The 20603-nt window shown below is 41.8% G+C and overlaps 1 protein-coding gene across 4 annotated transcripts in view; it reads right to left on the bottom strand.

The window, feature by feature from the left end:
• The window catches only part of TBC1D8 (TBC1 domain family member 8), a 49226-nt gene extending 35379 nt beyond the window's left edge, over window positions 1-13847 (bottom strand). For all 4 annotated transcript variants that reach the window (XM_058829993.1, XM_058829994.1, XM_058829996.1 and 1 more), the window contains exon 1: window positions 13589-13847. In XM_058829993.1, the coding sequence (XP_058685976.1) occupies window positions 13589-13715 (127 nt within the window). In that variant the 5' untranslated portion in view covers window positions 13716-13847. The remainder of the gene's footprint in view (window positions 1-13588) is intronic.
• Window positions 13848-20603: the final 6756 nt, after the last annotated feature.

Genomic DNA, 20603 nt, shown 5'->3' with positions numbered 1-20603 from the left:
ACCTGAGGGCATCTTAAAAAGTAACTGTTCCAGCCCTGCTCTGAAGTTGGATAAATACACCTATGCTGTATTTGGTGTTTGTCTAACCTGTTTTTCAAAACCTGCCACAATCAAGATGCAACAACTTCCCCAGGTAGCCTCTTCCACTATTTTTATTAAATATTCTTACAGACAAAAAAAAAACCAACAAAAAACAACCAAACACCAAAAACCCAAAACAATAAACCAACAAAACAAAACAAAAACAACCAAGCAAAAAACAAAACAAAAACACAAAACCAAAAAAAAACCCAAACAAACAACCCTATCCCAAACAAACAAGTCAACTACCACAGTCTTAAACTTTCTTGTTGGAAATTAATCTTACTCCCTGGAACATGCAGAATAATTTGCCACAGGGACTTCTGATATTAATGTTCAAGATAATGAAAAAGTAACATCATGGTTTCCTACCCTTTAATGATCGCTCTTTTTCTGAAGAAACCCAAATCACCTCATCTCTTCCTTATGGGTCATGTTTTTCAAAGAGTGCACTGTTCTTGAACTTACACTGGAATGTCTCCAGTGACATGACACTGTCAACTGAACCTGATGCTCACTGCTTCTGAAGTCTCAGCCACTAGCAGAATGGAAGATCACCTCCTGTATCTTGTATACGTAACCACCGTATCCAAGAAAGCTTGCAGCAGTATCCCACTGTAAATCAGCACTTGATTTCAATACACACAAATTAATTCTGAAGAACTGCAGCAATTGCTGACCCCAAAAAGGACTTTCCGGTCTGGAGGACACCTGGAGTTCCTGGAGTTTCTTGACCCATTCCCCTCAGTGGGCAAAACCAAGCTATCCATGAAAAAGTGCCATGATTTGCATATGCAAGCTGGCATATTGAAGTAACTCCGAATTGGTTTATGGTGCTTACAAATAGCAATACAGGGCAGCTTTATACTCAGTTTTCCTGTGCATCCTGCAGAGACACAATCTCCTAAGGAGAGGAATGGCAGAGAGTGAGGAACAGCTTTACCATGTTTGTTTTATCCCTAGAGTATCTAGGAAGTTTTCTGCAATACTTCTTTTTTGCTTTGCATGTGTAACTTTTTCAACCTGTTTTATTTTTGTTTCTTCACCATTAACCTAACACAAAGGAACTGATCTCCATCTCCAAAAGGTTTGCCAGCCCTTGGCACCACATGCTATTTTAAATGTGGCATTCTCCAGTCTATCACCCAAGTGATTAATGGAAATAATGGAGACCTACAAAGTCCTAATTGCCTTCTCACTTGGATGACAAACGACAGCTAATTAATTTGAGTATAAATTAAATTAAATTAAATTGAGTATAACACAACCGAACAGCATTTCAACCACTTTCTCATCTAGGAGCTGTAAGAAGCTCACATGGAACAGCATCAATAACCTGAGAGCAAAGAAAATTACATTAAATACTTCCTCTTTGCATACACACACAACATCGAGGATGCTTTCAAAGCCAAGCAGAATCTGGACACAATATATACTAAAACTGTACAGTGAAACATTATTTTTCAACAGCAGTTTGCTTCTCACTTAAATATGCGACCAGATACTACACCCATCTATTTAAAACGGAGATCCAAAATTGCTACATGCTCTCCTATATAAGAAAAAAAGCATAAAAACTCATCCTAGTGTAAAAGGTAGCAAATTAGCTGTCCTCACAGAAAACAATGTGCAGAAAACTTTAATGTGCAGTCTTCAAAGCAGTTGGATTAAAGCAAGTAAGAGAGCATTAAATGATTCAGAGAACAAAAATACGGTTTAACTTTGAAATTTCAAAAGAATTGAGATGCCAGAGGAAAGAAAAAGAAGAAGAAATTTCTATGCTGTGTGTGTTTTCCCCTGGTGATGGCCCTAGGAGAAAGATTTCTTTTTCATTTCACTAAAGTCATAGAAAAAAAGTCAACTAACAGCAAGTGCTACCAAGATCCCTAGAGAGTGCTTAATGAACATCTGATTTGTGAAATAACTTTTTTCTTTCAGAAACCATGAAAAAACACATGAAAGCACAGAAGTAGCTGCTAAGTTTTGCTTTACTAATTCTTAGCCTGTGCAAAATTAATTCCTTTTTCTCTTCCTGAATAACAGACCACAAAACCCAATTCCTCTTCTCAATTTTTACTTCTGCTTACAATTTCCATTTTGCTTACAAACTATTAAAAAGAAACCCATTCCTCCTTCAACTGTACAAAGAAATAATCACTTCACTTTTCTAAACTACCCATAGCTAAAATATGAACTCAGGATGACAAAGGGGAGCCAGAACTAAGATGCAAAGAGAAGAAAGAGTGTGTCCATCAAGATACCTGTCAGAATAAAGCCCGGGTGGCCTGCCCCCTCTATGAGGGCTTTGCAAGGGAACAGCAAGCCCACACATAAATCACTCTTAAGCCACTGCCATGGCTGACAGGGATTCCTGTCCTGTCCCACCCCTGCCAGGAGGGGCTGCAGTGGGGTTGCTGCAGAGGGGATGTAAGGGCAGCAACGGAAAATAAGAGCAAGTACAGCTAAAGTTGAGCAAGCACAAAGAGTGGGTCCCATCCCCATGTTGGGGGCTCGTTTATTTTTTGGATGAGAGACAGAGAGGTAGAGAACAGGTAAAAGAGATTACTAAGAATGCATTTGCAGAAGCATGAAAAGGATTCAACACTAATATATACACCCTGGCCAACATGATAATTTAGCAGAAACTGTGGTAGCAAGTAAATCACAAAAACTAGAGGCAATTTTTTTCCAGTATTAGTTGCCTCATAGTTCATTCAACGTAACTTTTGCATTATAACATTGAAAACCAACCAGCCTAAAGATCCCCGAATGCAGAAATAAACAACAGTGCACTGATTCTGAAACCTGCTTTGAAAAATACCCAGCTTGTGAGCAAACACCTTTCTCATAACATGTCCAAACAGCTGGTTCCATGGAAGGGTCTCTAACAAAACAGAATGTGTTTAAAAAACAAAAGGGTATCTGGCTAGCAAGGTAAATTACATTAAGAGCCTCTGGCTCACATACTGATGCATCAGCTTGCCTTCAGTCAGGGTGACGCAGACTTCTTCCACAACAGTGAAACCATTTATACTTCAAGACAGCAAAAAAGGAAAAATAAACAGAAGCAAAGAGAACTGCTACCCTGGTTTTCTTACCAAAATGACTTCTTTTTTTTTTTTTTTTTTTTTTTTTTTTTACCCCATATGAGATAAAACTTTTGGGAGGAACTTAAAACTTAGAGTAGCTCTTCCCCTTTAATGAGCCACTTCACCAACTTCTTGTCTGTTTTCTGACCTCCCAAGACACAGAAATATTTTGGGAAAAGCAATTAACTATACAATAACCATACCATGGAGAGTTGCAGACATGGGTTTACAAAGACTTCCACGAAAGACCACTGACAGAACATTGCAGGTTCCTCAGAAGGTGCAAGTTTCTTCAAGCAGAAAGAATATTTTTAGGCTAAAATTCACATGCAAATATCTGGTGTAATATGCATACTTTTAACACATATGGAGAAGATGACAGGAGAAGTGGAAAGACACTTTTCTACTGAAATTACATGTTTCTCCTCAATGAATCTAAATGCTTTAGCTGGAAGCTGCATTTCAGACAGAGGCAACATCATCTATATTTTTCAGAAGTAAATTTATAAAACATATCTGAAAAACTCACTAGAAATCCCATGCTTTACATGTTGGTTTTTATTTCACTGAAACATCTAGTTTCATGCATGAATGAAACCTGAATTTCTTCTTGAAGAATTTCTTTCTTCTTGAATGAAGAAAACTGGATACCTTCAAGTAAAACAAGCCTGTTGCACTTCTGATTGCACATCTATTTGTATCAAATGTACATGCATACTATGGATACAATACAAGAAATAAACTGAAGCATAAAAATTAGCAAGAAACAATTTCAAATTCTACAACAGGTAGATACTATCTCTCCTTTACAGAGGTCAACCTGTAACCAGATAAAACACAAACAGGACATCATGCACTATGAATTTGCTGAGCATTTCTTCACACACAAACAAAAATATTAATCAAGGATATTTCTATAAGGATCAGGTTCTCAATGAACTATCGAAAGTGCACTACTCATCTTTGAAGATATGGTTTCTTCCTCCACATAAAGATAAAAGATCCCATTACAATTTATCTTGTGTCATGTTCATAACTAATCTAGAAAAAGGAACATGTTTACAGTAAGTTAACTTTACACCAACTTCTACTAAATGTTCCATATCTTTCAAACTAAAGAATGCAGGCTCCTTTCCTGAATCACTGTTAATCATCCACATGGGATTTCTGAAATAGTTTTAAACTTCCAAGACATGGGGCAGAGGGTGAGTAAAGCTGAACTCAAACTAGAAACTCAAACTGAAAAACTATCTGTTATTTCCATCTTTTATGACAGTATTCAAGAAGCAGTCCAAGACACCCTCTACATACAGCAAAATGATTTCTACCTACCTCCATCATATACTAAAGGCCTTGAAGGGAAATTTTTTGAGAACTACTCAAAAATGGGGTAGCCACTTGGCTGCAAGGCAGGGGCACTTGGATTGATCACTTAGGAGTCTGGGACTAGTAAGTTAATAAAACCCTCAAAAAAAGAAAACCAAAACAAAACAAAAAAAAACCCCACCAAACCAAAAAGGGAAAAGGCCAAAGCTGCCACTGCTATTTTTTTTTCCTTTTTGGGGGTGGGAGGGGGGTGTAGAGGGAAGAGGGAGGGAAAGAAGGAAAGAAAAAAAAGGAGATTTTAATCTAAGTGACAAGGACGCCTGCGGTGTCACAACACTCAGCATTGTTACCCTTTCAGTTCTACTTATTTTTTAATTAAGACATCTAGTTACTACAGCCAGGATCTTTTGATTAACATGAACTCATCTATCCATTACAAATTGGGGAATAAAAGCCAATGCAGTTCAAAGAAGCAATTTCATGCAGTACCTGCAATTGGTCAGTAAGAAATTCTGATGTCACTTTTAAAATCTGGGGAACAGCGGGTCAGATGTGTAGAAGCAGCTGTTCCCACACAGTCCTGAACTTCCCAAATCAAGCATTTATACCCTCTCTACCACAATCAAAGGGGTGACAGAGAAGACACAGACCAGCCTGCATCTCCAGCATCCTGGGGAACTCCTTTAGTCACTGTACAAACAAACTGACTGCTGCAGAAGTTTGAAGCAGAGAGAAAACAGTCCTTCCACTTCTCCTAAGTCTACTTTGAAAAAATAATAATAATAATAATAATAATTGAGATTTCCATTGCACCTGAGACCAGCTCAGCTGCACAATGTGCAGCAATGCCTGATTTATCTGCCAAATCTAGCCCTTCCAAGAAAACAGGCACAGAACCACCACCACACAAGGACCCAAACCAGATTGCCAAGATGCCCACTGACTCCAAAGCTGAGGTTTTTCTCGGCTGCAGGCACCTGGCACTTCCAAAGTCAAAAAACTTATGGCACCACATGGTCTCTAGGGACTGCAGCAGCTGATCTGCAGGGACATGGAGAAGAGTACTTGGTGGCTACACTCATTTGTATCACGCCAAAGCCATGTTTTAAAGTACTCATACCCTCTTTTCTTCAATCAGACTAGGTTATTTTTGTAACACAAAACCACCAAATTGGGGTATTTACAATTACAGCCACAGACCAGCATTGCGCCAGTGCAAAACCATGAAGTGAAAAAGCTTCAGTGAAATTCATGCTTGGGAGCTCACTGCTGCTTGCTACATCTGCTCCACCAGAGAAAGCTGAAGGCAGAAAGAAAAATGAGCCCAGTTGTCTGAAAAAAGCTGTACTTTTACTGGAAAGGAGAAAGCTCTTCCCGAAAGTGGAAGAAACTAACTGTACAGGTTGCTTCCCAGTGGCTGCAGTTTTATAAGGAGAGTCAATAGCTGCAAGATCACTCTAAGCTGTTTAGGCATGTGAATTGGGAGAAAAGAACAAATCAAACAATTCAGATGATCATAAAAATAAAGGTGGGGTTTTTTTTAAGGACAGTGAAATTGAACTAAGAGCTTCAATAAAGCAGAATTAATCTCAGCTCTTTGAGTCAGAGAAGCATTTCATATTCAGAATCCTAATTACACTTCTCCACATAGCTTCCTCCATCCCACAATGATTTGCAAACAATTAGAGTCTCAGAAGAACCAAGGTGGGCAGCAATTAGCTATGCCAGAGGAGGCAAGCAAACTGGCTGAAGGAACAGCCCACCACCAGGCAGAACACAGGGAGGGACACGTGGATGTACCCACTCCCGACCCCCTGCTCTCCAGCTGGAACAGAAAGATGCTTTTCACACCAACCAGGATAAGCTCAGCCTGACAAAAGGGCACTCCTGGGAGAGCACCAAATAGCACAAATCGCTTGCCTGGCTCTGCAAGGCATCTCAGAAACTCACCCTAGGACCAATGTCCTTGCTGAGAGAGGGATGGGGAGACTATGAAGCTGATTCTCATTAGGCCTCAGCCACCCCACCACACAGGAGCCCTAACTTGTGACCACAACCCCATGAGTGGCCCAAGGCAAGAAGACCCAGAGCTGAGATGCAATGAGGACCACTGCAGCCTCTATCCTCACCTCTTACAGCCCACCTAGATAGTGCCAGGCTCTGGGCATTACAGGCTAAGGTGGAAGCTTTTGAGCTGCACCAAGGTAGAACACAGCCCATGGCAGTGGCCATGAAGCTACTGTTGGCCAGTGGTGGCCCCCAGTATAAATGTTTTGGGGACACCTCTAGATCTTTCAGATCTTGATTTGATTTCTCTAAAATTTCAAAACTCAGATGTTTAGCAGCTTGATTTCACCCACGCCACCCTAAAATCCATGTTTCTGATGGATAATAACACTATAAGTTATGCAAAGCTGCTAATAACAATGGCTTAATGCAACCACACTGTCTTTGTTGAATTTTTGCAAAAATATATAAGCAGGTTCTGATACAATACAGTACCCCTCCGAAAGTATTGATTACACTTCTACCACCAGAAAAAAAAGAGCTGCAAAACTTTTTAGGGTAAGTACATAAGAAAAAGGATGCAGGAGGACTCCTCCAACGGCTGTAGGAAGGCTCTGTTTCCTTTGAAACGATAAGGGCTCACCACACTGAAAGATAAGCACAGACAACATTAGATTTCAGCACAAAGACCTAATGCTCCAAGTATTTATTCACCCAGGAAAATACCCAGCATCCAAGTCCTTACATTACTTGTAGCACAGACCTTGCCAGATCAAACACTGCCACTGGGTAAATTGGTTTCTGTTGAATTGGGACTTTTTTCAATCTGGTATGTAGAAACAAATTGTTAACAAATTACTTAATCATTATGCCTAGGTCCCAGTGCTCTGGGGGGAAGGTAGACAGGAGAAATGTGAGGAGTTCAGGCATTTCCCTGTGGGGGTTGGTGTCCCATGGTCCTCATGACTCCCATATCCCTGGATGTGATGCTGAGTGCTTGTGTCAGACCACCACATGCAGATGGAGACACCACACAGGAGGAAAAAGTGAGATGAATTATGCACTGTCTCTCCTGGAGTGCGGGAAATGGCATCCCCACACTGGAGCACCGATTATTTCTCCCCAGCACTGCTTCCCAATGGCTGTTTCCCCAGGTGGGCATGCTGCCATGGCAAAGCATTCACAGCTGCTTATCTCAGTCCTCTGCCATCAGTCCAGCTCAAGCCAAGCCTATTTTTATAGCCCTGAAGGCCAGAGAGCCAAATGCTTTGGTTCTCATGTTACAAGTAAAAATACCTGAAACTGTTTTCCACCTGAAAATGGACAAGAAGATGGGACATACAAGTTGTTGCTGCAGCCCTCTAAATTATTCAGACATGCACCACTACTTGGGGGAATATAAAAAAGTCTCTCTTTTTTTGCTGGGTGCTGTAAATAATGCTGAATACACCAAACTAGTGCTACATTAACTCTGACACCACTGACATGCCCATTTATTTTATAGGGAAGACATTTTTTCCTATGAGGGTGGTGAGACACTGAAATAGGTTGCCCAGAGAAACTGTGGATGCCCTATGCTGGAAGTGTTGAAGGCCAGGCTGGATGGGGCTCTGAGCAACCTACTGGGAGCAGTCCCTGACCATGGCAGGGGTGTTGGAACTTGACAGTCATTAACGTCCTTCCAGCCCAAATCATTGTAGGATTTTCCTGCCTTACTCTGTGCCATTTGGCCTCCACAGCATGAAAATACAAAGCCACTGTAGGTGTTTACTGGATTAGTCTTGCACAAGGTCAGTCCCTATGCAGACACAACCCAACCCCTCTTTTCCAAGCACAGGTACCTCCTCGCTTTAATATTAGCATTTAACACACTACCAACATTTCAATACAACCTGCATTTCACCTTAGCCATCTCAGCACTACAGCAGTGCTCAGGAGCAGGAAACTTACCCCAGAAATGCAAGCAGAGGGGGCCAGAGTGGCACACAAGGCTCAGGGGGCTCAGAGGTCAGGAACTGGGGTTTGCAGCTTTGCAGGTAGTAGCCTGGCACCCTGCTCCCCCTATCCTTCCTGCCAGCTCATGCCTTGGCCAAACACTCTAACAGAGAAGCCATCCTCTTTGGAAAGCACTTGTAAGTATGCATTCTCCTTAAAAAAAATGTTACAGTAAAATAAAGAGAGAAAAAAGGAGAAAAAAAAACTGCTGATCTGAATTCCAGTTGTGGGCAAGGCTAGATAATGTTTTGACAAGAGTCCAAGCTTTCAATAAAGTATGCATATTTCTCCTTCTCCTGTGCAAGGCTTCAGAGATGTTTCTTAAGGAAACAAAACCATGAATACCGACAGTAACCTTTACCAATATCCTTTATTAACATCAGTATTGTGGCATCTTCTTCTCCTCAAACTGCTTAATTTAAAATGAAAGTGTTCTGTTGGGTTTGAGGTTTTTTTCATTAGCACTCAGATTGAGCCTAACTTATTTTGGTATCCTGAAAATATCTTACAACAAAAAGGAATGCTTTTTTGAAAATTGTATTAGGATAGACCTTTTAATATGATTCTCTGAATATGCTACTCATTTTGCCTTTTGCCCTTCCAGGAAGTAAAAAATACTATGGGGATTCTCATTTGCATTTCCTAGTAAAAAATCCGAGTCTTCATGTATTTTGGACTCTCTTCTGCTACAATGTAATGAACAGGGGCAATCTAGATAAATTCTCCATGTGAGTTGCTGGAATCTTCATCCACTATGGTCATCTTGCTGCCTTTCCCAGAAATAGACTCCATTATGAAATTATTTACTTCAGACCTTGGGAGATGTGCAGAGCCACTAAAAGCTGTGGTATTGACAATGATTACAGGACTGCTTGGATAGTAGAGTATGAAAAAGCAGCAAAAGATCTTTTAATTTTTAATTTCCAGGAAAAATTTCCAGAGCTTAGCAATAACCATTTGTCTGTAGGCCTTAAAAAAACTGACACTCAAGCAAAGGGAAAATAAGAAAGAAAGGTCTTATCAGACAAACTAGTCAGTTCTCCACTCACAACCAAGAGGTACTTGGTAGATGAGTTCAAAAGCTATAGTCCTGAAAGAATTTTATTTAAAAGAAAAAATTAAATCCTAAGATGGAACTTGGAAATGTATTCACCATGCCTACCATGTTTATTTTTATTAAAGCAATAATAAGGTTTAGATTCATATATAGAAGATGCTTTTTTCTGCCAGTCTATTATATTTAAAGCTGTGAACCATAAAGTTTTGTAAGAGCTGAAAAAGAAATTAATTTCCTTTTAAAATGTTCGTCCTCTTCAAGTTCCAAATAATGCAAAACTATATCCAGCTTGGAAAGCACCCTAGGCTGAAAATGGAGGCTGGAAGAAAGGCAGGTAAAAATATCATAGCTAAATTAAAAACATGGGTAAAATGGGAACAAAACATAACCTTTTATTGATCTGCTTCAAGCAAGAATTTAAAGAAGCACTGTATCTCAACCAGACAAAAAGCTGCTTGAAACAAAAGTTCATTTAAAGGTCTTATTTTACCTTATTTATAAAAGAAAATATTCACAAGTGTTGCTAAGTGGGTTTTTATATACTAAGAGTGTGTAATGTGAAGTACTGTATCAACAAAAACTGCAACACTAGGTGCTTGGGAAGAGTGAAAGACTACTCTCAGTCCAGCACTCATGATGAAATCTTTCCCAACACATCCCAGAGCAAGCAGTTTTGCTGTCAAAATGTAGAAAACAAAATCAAAGAGGAAGGTGCATGAAGGTTTCAACATTCTGTCCTAAAAATTAAAATAGTGATTCACTTAAAGACTAAACCATCTTGCAGTATTTACCACAAGGCATTTGACAGTGTTTTTTACTACTATCATATCAAGCTTATTATTAATATGTAACCTCAGAACCAAAGACATCAGCAAGTATTAAATCCAACTAACTTTGATCTGCTAATCATGGCTACATCACAAGCCTTTTCTGTAGGGATCACAACAGTGCTCTCCAATTAGGCAAAGAAAACGCCAGAATCAACAGACATTGATGAACTAAATATTTTTTTAAATCATTAACTTTAGTTACTAATTAAGAAATTATAATTCAGATTTTCAAGGTATTTCTAAACATTTTCAATGTCCTTATTAAGTCTCTGATCCAGCAGAGCTGTCAAGTAGAGATCCAGATAAAGTGGCAAGTTAAGCACCTACTTGAAAAAGCATAGCCCTAAGAAAGACAGAAACCAGAATGAGACTGGTCAATTAATGAAGAGTAAAATGCAACCCCCATCATTGTTTGTACCCTCTGCTTGCAAGCCCAGTGTGCATTTGGAAACTGCCCTAGGACACAAATTAAGTAACAGTAAGAAATGGAGTCTCTTACTTACAAACATCTGTTCAGCGTCTGACAAAAACAAAGTACACAAAGAAACACAGATATGGGGAAAAAAGTGCTTTTGTGCAAGAGACCGTCTTTAGTCCATTCTTCCTCAGGAATTAAATCCACATAAAATACACCCTCCAGCTATGCTAACTTACTATTACCTTATAGTTAAAATGCCCTGGTAGGAACAAAGAAGTGTCCTAGAAGAAAGACAGGCAAATATGATAATTGGGGCATAAAACAGATGTCCTCACGCAGGTTCAGTGCAAATACCATTTGGGGCAACATGCACAAAGGCAACTCAAGCATTGCACACTTCTACCCTGCTGAAAGCAAATTACGTCACAGGTGGTCAGCTGCCCCATCTACACTTGTATGAAATCTAATATTCGGAGAGTTTTGTTCTGCTGATCCTACATGGGTTTAACACAGCCTTAGGATATGCAGCCTCCTCCTCCCCGCAGGAGCTATGAGATTCTCTTCTACTGTGGCACCTGCTCTCATGTACAGAATCTTCACATCTTTGAAACTTCTTCCTTTTCATAAAATGTAACTGCAATTGGCCAGGGAACAAAGTATTAAAGGGGAAACAGATCTGGATATTGTTCTCACTACTTAAGCTTTGCTTCCCCAGTAAAATAAACAAAAACTTCTAACTTTTGGCTTTACCACTTGGTAGATCATACTCTGAAATATGGCAGAGCTTTACTGCCCTTCTGCCAGTTTGGAAAAGACAGGTACTAAATAAGTGTCTCTATAATCATGTACAGCAAGAATCAGAAAACAAGTTTTGCACTGAAAGCAAACACTTACCAGCAAAGCCTTGCTGTTTCTCAGTACCCATCTCCATTTCTTTCATTGCAAGTAAACACTGCAAAAAAAATTACACTATCTAAACCCAGCTATATCTAATGCTCTGTAACTCTTGCATGTTGGTTTTAGGACTCAAATTTCAAAGCCCCTTCAAATACAAACGTTTACAAATGGTTTAATGAACTGTCAGAATCTACAGCTCCCTTGGAAAATGTGCAAGGCAGCAATGGCTTTCCTCTGCCAGCCAAAAGAGATCTGAGCAAGCCTGTGCACTGTAGATTCAGCAAAATGATTCACCTGAAACTTAACCAGAGAGAAAAGCAGTTTGTTTGCTTTAAGCTTGTAAATTTCTGTAGTGAAAAGCTCAGGCGTAAGGCATTAACATTTGTGAAACTGAACCTCATGATTGTCCTGGACCTAAATCAAGCAGCTGTAAACGGCTATTTTTAACTCTGAAAATTAATCCACATCGTCTTTACTGTCATAAAAGAGTGGCCTGACTGCCACCCAGGCGAGCAGAAGAAAATAGGAGGTTGAGCATTTTAACTTGCTGGCAAAACTTCCATTTCATTAGTAATACATTGATAGCATGCAATCTACTAAACCACAGTTCAGTTTTGTACACTTTATGGACAGGTAGGATAAGCTCTGATTTTACAAAAAACAAAAAATTAAAATATAAAAGCAGCAGTGCAGAAAGCAGTATTATCAAATGGAGTTTATTATTTATTTATTATTATCATGGAGTTCAGGAAAGAAAGCTTTAATAAGATAAATACCAAAAGTGGTAATGCAGCTTCTTAAACTCCATAGAAAATACTGATTTTGAAAATACTTCACAATTCTTTCAAACATATAAGCTACCATTAAAAGTTCTCACTTTATAATATTCAAAACAGCCTCTTTCGCTTTTAAGTAAGAACGACACTGTTAAACTACATGAATTCTCCAAAGCATTGTTTATTTGAAGTCAGTTGCTGCTGTCTTTGAACCAAAAGTTTGGCCCAAATTCCCTACGCTACAACGTCAGCGCAGCCTAACACATCATTCTCGCTGGAGTTACTCACGGATCTACACTGCTGCGAGGGTACAGCGTGATCCTTCTCCGTGTTTATCCTTCACTACGCGAATCTGGACTGCCACATGGATACAACGTGCCGGATCGACTGCCACCAGAACCCGTAGCGTAATTAACGCAAAAAAATAAGACAGAACGCACTTTGCCACAACACTGAATTAACAACCCCCGCCCCGTAATGTCATGTATCGTGCAAAAGCCAGGAGTTCTATATGTACTTCTATAGCTCTCGTTGTAGAAAGCCGTAGGTCGCGGACGGTCCCGGGGTCTACAGGCAGCACATCCCACTGTGTGCCCCCGGCATCTCTCCACCTCTCACCGCCGGCCGCAGGGACCTCCGCCGGGTCCGGCGGGCTGCAGCCCCGGGGGCTCTCCCCAGCTGCATCCTCCGGCGGCGGGCAGCGGCTCCGCACCGCCTGAGGGGCTGCGCGCCCGCCCTTAGCCATGCTGAGAAACCCATCGGGAGGGGAGCGCGGGGAACTAACAATACAAGTGGCCTCAGCGCTGCTCAAGGCTACAGAAACGCGAAGCTGCTCCCCAGGCAACTCGCGGGGAGCCGGGGCGGCCCGCACCGCCCGGCCGGCGGCTGTCCCCGCACCGCCCGAGGCGGGGGACCCGCGGTGCCCGCGCTATCGCCGAGCCGGGCCAGCCGTGCACGGCCCGAACAAAGAGGCCGCTCCCGCTCTCCGCAGCCCGACCCGCCGGCGGGTGCCCCGGCGCGGCCAAGTTCCCCTGGGGTAGACGCAGGGGGGATCTGCCCCCCGGCCCGGCCCGGCCCGGCCCGGCCCGCCGAAGCCCCGCACCACCAGGTACCCGTGAAGCGGCCGCCGCCGTCTCCGTGGCCCCGACGCCGCTGCAGGATGAAGTAGCCGCTGCTCTTCTGCGTGACCCACAGCTTGAGGGCGTTCTTCAGCAGCACCTCCTCGGGCTTCAGCCACATCTTCCCCCGGCTCGAAGTCCCGCTCTCTCCCCCCTCGGAGCCCGCCTGCCCCGCACGGCACCGCACCCCGGCCGCCCGGGTCACATCGCCCCCCGCGGGCTGCGCGGCGCCGGCTCCGGCTCCCTCAGTGCGGGCCCGGCCGCCGGGGAGGGGCCGAGGGAGGAGCCGCGGCACGGGCCGCCCTTCTCGCGGCGCCGGGGGCTCGGGGGCTCGGAGCGGCGGGGCCGTGCTGCTCCGCGCCCTCGGAGGGGACGGGGGAGAGCTCCGGCCGGAGGGAGGGGGAGCAGGGGGGAGTTCTGGTTCTCCCTTTCGGGGGTTCATGGCGCCCCGAACCGCACACAGAGCCCCACACAGAGGCCCACTGGCGCTCCCGCGGTGCCCCGGGGTCCTGGAGGATGCCCTGCCCCGGAACCGCGGCCGGGTCTGGGTCAGGTCCCCGCACCCCCGGCATGTGCCCCGCTGGTGCCCGGCGCGGAGCCGTCAGGAGTGCGGGAAGGAAAGGGTGTCCTGGGCTTGGAGAGAGGTTGGGGGGCGGGGGTGTCTCTGCTTTCCTGTTTCCTTCTAGACCTAAGCCTAAAGCGTGAACCCGCAACTGCTTTGGTATTTAAAGGCCGGTGCTTGAAACGTTGTATCGCAAGGGAAAAGTCAGAATCTTAATTTTGCAGTTCGGTTTTTTTCTCATTTTAAAAAATAACCTGTCACTGCTTGCGGTTGAGCTGTTGGCAGGATCGTTTGCGAACCTGCACAAATGGTTACTGCTGCAGCACGTTATGCTGGTAATCCTGTGACACTGTATTTTACATTTTTATTAACACAGATTGTCATTAATGAGGGTTGTGAGACGCTAGAACAGGTTGCCCAGAGTAGCTGCAGATGCCTCATCCCTGCAAGTGTTCAAGGCAAGGTTGGATAGAGCTTTGATCTAATAGATGTCCCTGCCCATAGGAGGGGGGTTGGAAAGAGATCATTAAGGTCCCTCGAAACACAACCCTTTCTATTATTCTGTGATAAAAACATGACCAGTGTACTTTCTTTCCATCACATTCCTTTTCCAAGTTAACTGCAAGTATTAAATTACAACTGAATTAGCAGGCTGCTAAACCTCACACTTATAGATTAAAGACCTCAGTCACTGTGGTCTTTATCACACCTAAATTTAAGCAAAGATCCCTCTAAGTAATGAATTTTGATTAGGGATAAAGACCTGAGCTTCACTTTCCCAACTTCTGCCTATTGTTAAATGGGTTGTGTACCAGCTCTTTGAAAGGTACCTATGCTGCAGTGCTACTTAGCACAGCCATCAGTAATTATTAGCTGGGAATTGGAAGGTGCCCATGTGGACTGCTTTCGAGTTCCAGTGGGATCATTTAATAGTCAAAATTCTGTACTCAGCTGCAATCTGGTAAACACTGTGTGATCTGTGTTCTTTACAATTTCTAGGTGAAGCAATGATTTCATTTCCATACATAGAATAGCAAGCAAGCACTTTGAGCATATTATTTGTCTGACAAAAATAAAAGCTGTCAAAAGGAGAAGATGGACATCCACATAATAATGTATTAAAAATTAATGAGAACGTAAGGAGAAATTACTTTAAATGCTCTTGCAGGATAAGAATAGCTCAGAGAATTCCCCTGCCCCCAAAACTATCCTGAAGACATGTAAGTATTGAAAGTTTAAATGCTTGGTGAAATGAGATGGTGAATATTTTTTCCCTTTGCAGATACTTGAATATTAATTTCAGGTTTTGTTTTGGGGGCTTTTTTTTAAGCAGCTTTTTCAACACATAGAACTGGTGGAAGGTAATTAACAAGGAATCTCTGAGAAATGGCTTCAGGGAAGCAAAAGGGGAATGGATGAGATGAGAGAAAACTTATTCAGGATGACAGAAGAAAACAAAGCACTTTATAATATATTTTGTAGTAAATGCATCTACTGAAAGCAGGAGCATCCTTCTTTCCCAATATGGCATTGCACGTGGCAGTCCCTGACATCCTGAGGCACACCTTCTACCTGACAACTAGACAGTCTTTGGCAACAGCTAAGAATAAGTTTATTTCATGAAGAAGGTCCTACAGTAATGTATTAACTATTTTCACAACCAGTATTTAAACAGGATTTGGATGATCTGAAGATATTCTGAAGTTTCCTGTGAAGCAGTAATTTTAAAACTGGTGTCTAGAGAGGTACATAAAACCAGGGAGGATGGGAATCTAGTAGATTATGAGACAAAAACCATTTCTAAAAAAAAAATAATCTTTTATTCTAAAATAAAAAAATATTCTAAATAAAAAGCAGAGTGCTTTTTATTTATTCTCTGATAAAGTCTAGAAAAGATAGGAATATCTTACTCAATTGCTTGAAGGTACTTAAGGTTACTAGACTAAAGAAAAATAGCTTTAAAAAATAAGGATATATTTGAAAGCAAAGAACAGAAAGAAAATGAGGTTTCTGGCCTTATTCCACCCTTAGCACACACTCTGAAATGACTGTGTTTATGTTATTTATGATGCTATGTATCTTTCTTAAATTTCAGTACTAGTAGCACAAGGCAGGGAGTCTGCCATTCAGATTATGTTGGAGCATCAGTCATAGCCAGAATAAACTGCAGAGATTCTGAGCATTCATGAAATAGAGTACAGACAGCATAGGGAAGCATCACAGGGAAAACTTTGCTTTTCCTTCTTGCCTTTGTCACTGACTGCCTTCCCATCACTAGTCATGCCCTTTAGCTTCCCACGGCTTCATATTTTTCATCCATTAAACAAATATATAATTTTTATTCTGGGTGTCACTGAGGTGCTCAAGGAAGGCGAATTCCTTCTGTGCATAAAATGAATGATGGCAGGAAAGAGGCAGCCATGGTGCTTTGGGCCTCCTGCCTGGCTGGCCCTCTGCAGAGGGTACCAAACCCTCAGAGGGGGCTGGCAACACAAACAAACTTGGGAGACTGTGAGTGTGCAGTGCTCTAGGATAGGTTCCAGGGCTTGCAGGTACATGATTGCAGCTGATGCACATAAGGGCTGCCACAAAAACAGGCTGTCCATGCTCCCTCCCTTACCCCTGTCAGACTTTCTTTAGTGAATGCCTGTAACTAGTTAAACTAGTTGAAAACTTTTATTTATTAAAGTGGTTTTAGCTAGGTTAGTTCCTTAGTCATGTTGTGACTGCAGGAAAACTAGGGTAAAAGTGCATATCCTGGACTGAGGGAAAGAAACAGGCTGATCTTTCACGAAGGAGACTGTAGGGAGATTCAGTTGCATTTATCATGAAATGGGAGCCTAAAGTTGGAGTTTAATTTATTTATACTTTAAAAAGAAAAAAAATAAGGGCTGGAATTTAGCTATCATTCTGCAGGTGTACAGTCCCATCATTTCCATGTTTCCAGTTTTGATTCTTTAACTTGTACCTTTATTAGTGTCTGAAAAACCCTGGTCAGCGAGCTGATTCAATTCCCAAGACAGAGTTTCTGAAACTGTCAGATGATCCTGAGTTTGGACTTACTGGAGAAAGCAGTGAGTGCAGAGAAATAATGTTTAGGGTGCTAGAGAAATAATACACATTAGTGAATATAACACTGGAAATTCAAACTGTTGGCTAATATAGCTAGGAGAAAATAATTAAAACATACTTTTTTCAGGGGACAAAAAAAAAAAAAAGCACCTCACAGAGATTAATTAACAGCGTCTGTTTTCAACCCTTTGTTTTCTGCAGCCCCTGAAATATTCCACTGCAGCTTCAACCTTCTGTAGAACAGTTGATAGCAGGTATCAGTACATTTATTTTTCTTTGTGGCATCTCCCCTTGAAGCCATCTGCCAGTGCAGAGATCTGCAGCCCCTGGGCTGAAAACCACTGAGCACTCTGAGAGCAGGGAAGGGATTTTGCTGAGGAAATGAAGCCACAAATCTTCAGATTCACCATATTGATATGTGGCTGGATTTTGAGAAGACTTTATCTCCCACCTACACTGAACTAAGGAGAGATGTAGTGACACATTGGGTCAGTGCCCAGTGGCAGCCTTAAGCCCTCAGCATGCTGCTCCAGGCACTGGTTCACTCTTGAATGAATGCTCAAAATCCATAATACCCCACTGCTCAGGCTGCCAGGCTTTCCATACCATGTTGGATTATATTTCCTGCATTGTGTAGACAAATCCCCATCACAGACCAGGTAGATAACAGTCCTTCTCTACAAAAGTCTGATGGGACCATTCTTGATATATCATATTAATTTCACACTACTTCAGTATTTGAAAAATGTAGATCTTGTGGAGGCACATTAAGAAAAGAACAACAGGAATTATGAAGGGTTTAAATCTGACTTGTGAGTTCACATTGCAGTGGTGTGATATACGTGTAGCTCAGCTGAAACTGACAACTGAAGTGAAGCACAAAATAACTGCCTACAACAGCCTGTGTGTTAAATACAAAGAAGATGATGTATTTATTGCATTTAAAAAATGCATTAAAAATCACTAAATGCAGCATTAGAGGTTTGCTTGTTTGCTTTTTTTAAAAAATTAAAGATTAGATTAAGTACTAAGCTTCTAAGCAAATCAGATTGATCTGAAAGTTTTTTGCTGTGATAGCACACTAAGAACCAGACCAGAGGCATTTTAGAAATAGTATAAGATAAATAATTTCATATATGATGGAGTTACTCTGTGATGTTAACTTTGTGATCAGAAAGATTAGGCAACCAAGCAAGATACCCTCTGCCTTCTAAGCACAGGTAATGACTTTTTTCTTCACAAGAAATCCCCTACAAGAGGGTATTTTTTAAAAGATGCTTTGAAAGGCTCTTCTGCAAGGTTTTTTCCTGTCAGACACCCTCCCAGATATTGTGCTGTTGGAATAGAGCCATGTTTGCTTCTCACTCACAGAAAGTCCACTTCAAGTTTGGCAGAAACAAGAGGGCCCAAAGGGAAATCACGGTAGCTCACACGCAGATCCCAAATCCTGGCAGCATGCCTCCATTGAAACAGGACTGCAAAGACCCCTCCTGCCAGACAGATCAGATCCTGGGAATCTTTAAAAGCAGTTCTTAAGTTCAGATCTTTTGAATAGATTCAATGTGCATTTTAGTTTGAAAGGGTCACAGAAATGTAGTAGTCAAGGTCTTCCACACAGAGAACTGCTGAGCTTCAGAAACACTGAAAACTGCCTGAGCATTCTCAGCTACATCTCCAAGTAATTTAATCTTTGTTGTCTTTCTCCTGTAATGGCTGGATTGCAAAAGCCAGTTAATGTTTATGGGACCATATGTTTTTGTCTTCCTGCCTGTTCTAGCAAAGAACAAAACTGTTACAACCTGTAATTAATTCCAGAGGTTTCATTTATTATCTCTGATTAAATTAATGCCTGTGCAATAAAGAAGATACAAGAAGATAAAATATACTGTCAGGAGCAAGTGTAATTAAGTTATAAGCAACACTGTAAAAACACATTAGAAGTCTTGACTCAGTTTTATGCAATAATATTTTCTGGCTTTTTCCCTGTCAATAACATTATAATGTGCATTTTTATATTTCAAGTACCAGCAATAGAACAGCAATATCCAAAATGATTATGTGGCTGATTCCACTTCTTATTTTGCTTCCAACATCACTTCCTCACTTCCAGTTGCAAAACCCACTTCTGCAATTTAGCACTGTCAAAGCTCTTCTGGGAACCACACAGTTACTGTGACACTGGAAAGGTCATCACATTTCAAGGTGTTTAACAAACATTTCCTAAGAAAACAGCCTGTCTCAGGACATGGGATTAAAATAATACGTACATGGGGTTTAAGGCAGTAAACACTTCACCACAGTATCACTAGACTTCCAGTTCTCCAAAACACTGGATGAAAAAAATCAGTCCCTTAGCCCTTTACTCATATATAGCAGATCCCTGCAGAGCACACAGGTGATAGAGAGGAATACGAGGCACAGGCTTCATGGCCACTGTTTCTCCAAAGGACAGCAGGGGAGTGAAACCTTGTCTTGCCCTGCTCACTACTTGACACCCTCTCCACCAGTGCTTTATAATGTGCCTGCACTTTGCCAGAGCTGAGTCACACCTGCTTTCCTCCCCACCTTCAGTAGATGCAGAAGACCTCTGTTCAGCACAGTGGGAGTGACCCCAGGAAGCTGGGAGGAGATGATGTAGATTACTTCTGTTATGATGGAATGAAGCGGGAATTTCTCAAGTTACTGCCCAGGATGCCCTCCCTGCCCATTCTCATTTTCATTCTCAAGACATAGCTATGGGTAGATCCCATACTCTCAGGATTTTTATATTCTATTCTATTCTAATGTCACTTTGACATTGAGATAAGACACTAAAATTATTCTGGTACGAAAGAAGAGGAATGGACAGCCCTATATAAGGAATTATATTACAAGAATACAATTTATTTCTGGCTTGGCATAAGTCACTGCAGTGTAGTGGGAATGGAAGAGTTGGCCTCCTAAAATGCATTTCTGATCTTCTTTAGGGAGAATGAATCAAACAGCTAGTGATTTTTCTACCTTTTGGTAAATACAAGACCTTGAACAATAAAGCGAATTAGCAGAGCCAGGAATGAAGGAGGCAGAATCAAAAGTAAAGGTGCAAAGGCTCCATAACTTATGGCAAGATGAAAAGCCCAGAGCAGAGAGGACAAAACTTCCTGAATGGAGGTTGCAACCTGCCCCTTTTCTGATTGCAGTTTTCTGTAGAGCAGTGGTGTTTCAGCAGCAATAGCAAATGACCTTGATAGGAAAAACGTATTGCTGCCGTAACACGCTACCAAAAATGCAGTTGCTGGCAGTCACTTGTGCCCAGCAGTCTCAAAGGAAGCCTGAAGTGGAATGGTCAGTGTTAGCTTCTGTTAGCAGCAGCTTCCTCTGGCACTGTTTCCTGAT

Source organism: Poecile atricapillus, chromosome 1 (genome assembly GCF_030490865.1).
Source record: "Poecile atricapillus isolate bPoeAtr1 chromosome 1, bPoeAtr1.hap1, whole genome shotgun sequence".
In the NCBI taxonomy this organism is placed as follows: domain Eukaryota; kingdom Metazoa; phylum Chordata; class Aves; order Passeriformes; family Paridae; genus Poecile; species Poecile atricapillus.
The sequence above is the reverse complement of the archived record's forward strand: the minus strand, read 5'-3'. Positions and strand labels throughout refer to the sequence as shown.